The sequence below is a fragment of the Carlito syrichta genome, unplaced genomic scaffold, assembly GCF_000164805.1.
Source record: "Carlito syrichta isolate Samal-C Ts95f unplaced genomic scaffold, Tarsius_syrichta-2.0.1 Scaffold309114, whole genome shotgun sequence".
In the NCBI taxonomy this organism is placed as follows: Eukaryota; Metazoa; Chordata; class Mammalia; order Primates; family Tarsiidae; genus Carlito; species Carlito syrichta.
The window spans coordinates 670,193-673,721 of NW_007253210.1; the positions used below are offsets into that span (position 1 = coordinate 670,193).

The 3,529-nt window shown below is 58.7% G+C and overlaps 1 protein-coding gene across 3 annotated transcripts in view; it reads right to left on the bottom strand.

Moving 5' to 3' along the window:
* Positions 1-559, bottom strand: part of LASP1 (LIM and SH3 protein 1) — a 43,000-nt gene extending 42,441 nt beyond the window's left edge. For all 3 annotated transcript variants that reach the window (XM_008066812.2, XM_008066811.2, XM_021716978.1), the window contains exon 1: positions 463-559. In XM_008066812.2, the coding sequence (XP_008065003.1) occupies positions 463-543 (81 nt within the window). In that variant the 5' untranslated portion in view covers positions 544-559. The remainder of the gene's footprint in view (positions 1-462) is intronic.
* Between the last annotated feature and the right edge of the window lie 2,970 nt (positions 560-3,529).

The window sequence follows — 3,529 nt, forward strand, 5'->3', positions numbered from 1 at the left end:
AAAAAAAAAAAAAAAATCTAGATGTAGTCCTAGCTACTCAAGAAGCTGAGGAGGAAGGATTGCCTGAATTGAGAAAGTCAAGGGTGCAGTGAGCCATGATTGTGCCACTGCACTCCAGCCTGGGCGACAGTGAGACCCTGACGCAAAAAAAAAAAAAAAAAAAGATCACACTGAAAGCTCCCTCTCTCGCAGCAAGATGCAGTGGAAAGAACAGGCTGGAACCATTTACTGCCCAAAGACCAGGTCTGAGCGAGCCTCTTACCAGCCATCCCATCTTGAAAATACGCCTTCTCTTCCCCAAGCCTCCTTTCCTCATCTGCCAAGGGGGGTCCCAAACAGCCCTGGTTTCATCCAGCGGTTATAAGGACACATTGTGAGGATCAAGCAGGGGGGAGGGAGGGAGGGAGGGAAGGACTGGCTGGGGGGAGCCCGAGCACCCCACCCTGCCCTGCCCACACTCACGCGTTGCAGTAGGGCTTCTTCTCGTAACCTTTGTAGTTCTTCATGTTCAGCGTCATCTTGCAGGTCTCGCAGTGGAAGCATGCTTTATGCCAGAACTGGGGAGAGATAGAGGGGGACACCCATCAGACACCAGGACTTCAGGGGCTCAGGCCTAGAGAGGGACTGTCCTAGGCCCACGGCTGTGGGTGGGGGTATGGAGTCAACCCAGGTGAGCCAGGGCATCTCAGGTCAGGACTCTGGCAGTGATTGATCACGATCCTCCCCTTCCCTCTCTTCCACCAACTCCCAAGCAGCCCTTTTAGCTGTCAGAAGGAGCAGAAGGATGATGGGAAGAGCCCAGTTAAGGAGGTGGCGCTGCAGTGGCGCCCAGGTCAGCCCCAGCTCCCAGACGGCTCCGGGAGTGGTTCATTGCTCATGCAAAGCTGTGGCGGGTTGCTAAGAAGCTGAATATGAAGGAGCAGCTAGCTCCTCTCGCCGCCACGAAGGCCCAGCCCCCACGCACATAGGCCCAGATCCAGGGCCTCTGCTCCTGCGCCAGGACCTCCCAAGACACACACACAGGCCACCTGGGAACCCCGGGTGATACCTCCCACCTCCCATGGAACCCTCGGCCAGAGGAGTGGGGTGCGTGGGTGGGGTGAGTGGCCTCTGCCACCACACCCATACCCTTCCCACCCTCCCCTCCTCTTTCTCCCACCCCAGCAGGAGGGCGCCCAGCCACGGGTCTCCATGGAAGAGCTCTGCCTCAAAGCCTTGGAGGTGACCTCCAAAGTGGACATCAGAGCTCTGCCCAACACGCCGGATGACCATGGGATCTGGCGTCCGTGTCTGCGGGATGGATATAGCAACACCTGGCTCTCCGGGACTGCTAAAGATTCTTGACCTTCATCTGCAAGACCCTCGGCACACGGGGCCACCTGTGAGCCCTCCAGCGCTGGGTGCTGGGCACGCCAGGCATGACCCTCGGCAGAGGGGCTCGGTGCCCACACGCAAGGCTGTGCGTGTTGGAGTGCAGATGGGGCTTTGTGGTAACCCGCCACAGTTCCTATGTGCGTGAGAATGAGAGACTCCAGCCAGGCCCAGGAACCAGCATCCATCCAGGGTGGCCGAGGGGGGGACAGAGCAGAAGGTGCTGAGGGAAGGAGAAACGAGGACACAGGAGCGGCCCCACCCCTGAGAAGGCTCGATGTGCATGCCAACCCACGCACATGTGACCTAAATCCACCCCCAGCAGCCCAGGATGAATGAGCCCCGGGATCAGCACGAGTGGACCCCAGAATCCAGGCTGCCCCAGTGACCTGGCTGGCCTGTCCCTGCCCCATTTCCCGGCAGTCAAGGGAGACGCTCCCGACCTCCAGGGGAGGCTGGGTGGAGCCCAGGGAACCCAGCCACAGGACTGGTTCTTGGCCATCTGTGTGAAGGAAGTCCCCCGAGGTGGTGTTTTTCCAAATGCGGTTCCCAAACCTAGAGGTGCTGCGAGTCTGCAGGGGGGGGCAGGGAACACAGCAGAAAGAGCGGAGAATCCACGATTTAACCTGCCCCCCTATGGCCCACTTCAACCAGAGACCCCCCAGGGTAATATCAGGGGGACATCGCTTCTAATAGGGTCTTCCCCTTTCAAAGAGACACAGAGGAAAAACCTAACGGTGGAGTATTGAAGTGAGGGGAGATCCGCTCTTTGGGAAGAAGGCCAGCTGGAAGTCTGGAAGCAGAGGGGCAGTGGGTCTAAGCTTGGCTCCCTCCCAGCCCGGGCCCATCCCAGACCCTCCAGCAACTTCCAGACTCCTCCTGGTGCATACCCCCATCCCAGACAACCCCCCAGAACACTAGAGCAGGGTGGTCCCTGCCTATTCCCCCCCCCCGGAGGCGCTGGCAGAGTGCCCCAGCCTTGTCACCGGCTTACCCTTGTCTGCCGGCTTACCCTTGTCTGCCTGCTTACCCGCACACGCCCCCACCAGGGCCCTGGCCTCCCCCACCCCCTCAGGGGCTTGCCAGGAAAAACATTCTCCGGAATCCAGACCATGACCCAGTTTCACACACACATACGCAGGGACACACACTGTCCTAGGGTGGGCTGCCTCCTGATTGACGTGGGGGAGCAAAAGGGAGAGAGCCAGACACCCCTACTCCAGCAAATGGGTAGGCTCCCACCCTAGGGCCAAGGCCCTTGGGGAAGGGGGCAGAGTGTGGCCAGGCTGGGACACAGGGCCACACCTATCAGGGGCTCACAAGACCCCCTGACGGCCTCTTGGAGGAGGGGAAGGCCCTCTAAAAGGGGAAGGTACAAGGGTACCTGCATAATCAACGTTTGCATACCTAACCTTGAATTGTACCTCACATCTTTATAATAAAAAATAAATGAGTAATAAAAAATAATAATTACAAAAACAAAAGGGGACGGTGCCCACTTCCATCACTGGCTCCTGCCCCCCTCACCCCAGAGACCCATGCTCTCAGCCAGACACATTAGAGGCTGGGATGGGGGAGGTTGGTCACCCACAGGGGCTTGGGGCAGATGAGGGAAAACAGCCTCTGAGCTCAGTCTCTGCATCCGTAGAATGGAGATGAAATCTCAGATTGGCAGGGGTGCCGGGAAGGGGCAAGAGATGCGTGGGCTCCACGTCTAATGTCAGTCACTCTAGCTTTGTGCCACCCACCCCCTCTCTGGAAGAGGGCTCCAGGGTTCAAGAACACCCAGCAGCTCCTGCCTGCCACTGTGTGCTTTTCAGAGTAGGAATGTTGAGGGAATGTTGGAATGTTGGAGGGGAGGCAGTCCCTCCACTGCCCCTGTGCACCAGGCCTGGGTGGGGTGGCAGGACCCCAAGCTGAAAGGAACCCCGTCGTGTTCCAGAGGGGTCTGGTAGAGGCCACTGTCCAAGAAGCAAGTCGAAACAATCCCACAGGGACTCTATGTCTGCCTCCTTGCCCCGTCCCAAGAGACCATCCCAGAGGGGTCAGGTAAGATTATTTCAGAGCCGGGCTCGGTGGCTCAGCCTGTAATCCTGCACCTTGGGAGGCTGAAGTGAGTGGATTGCCTGAGCCGGTGGGTTCGAGACCCGCCTGGGCA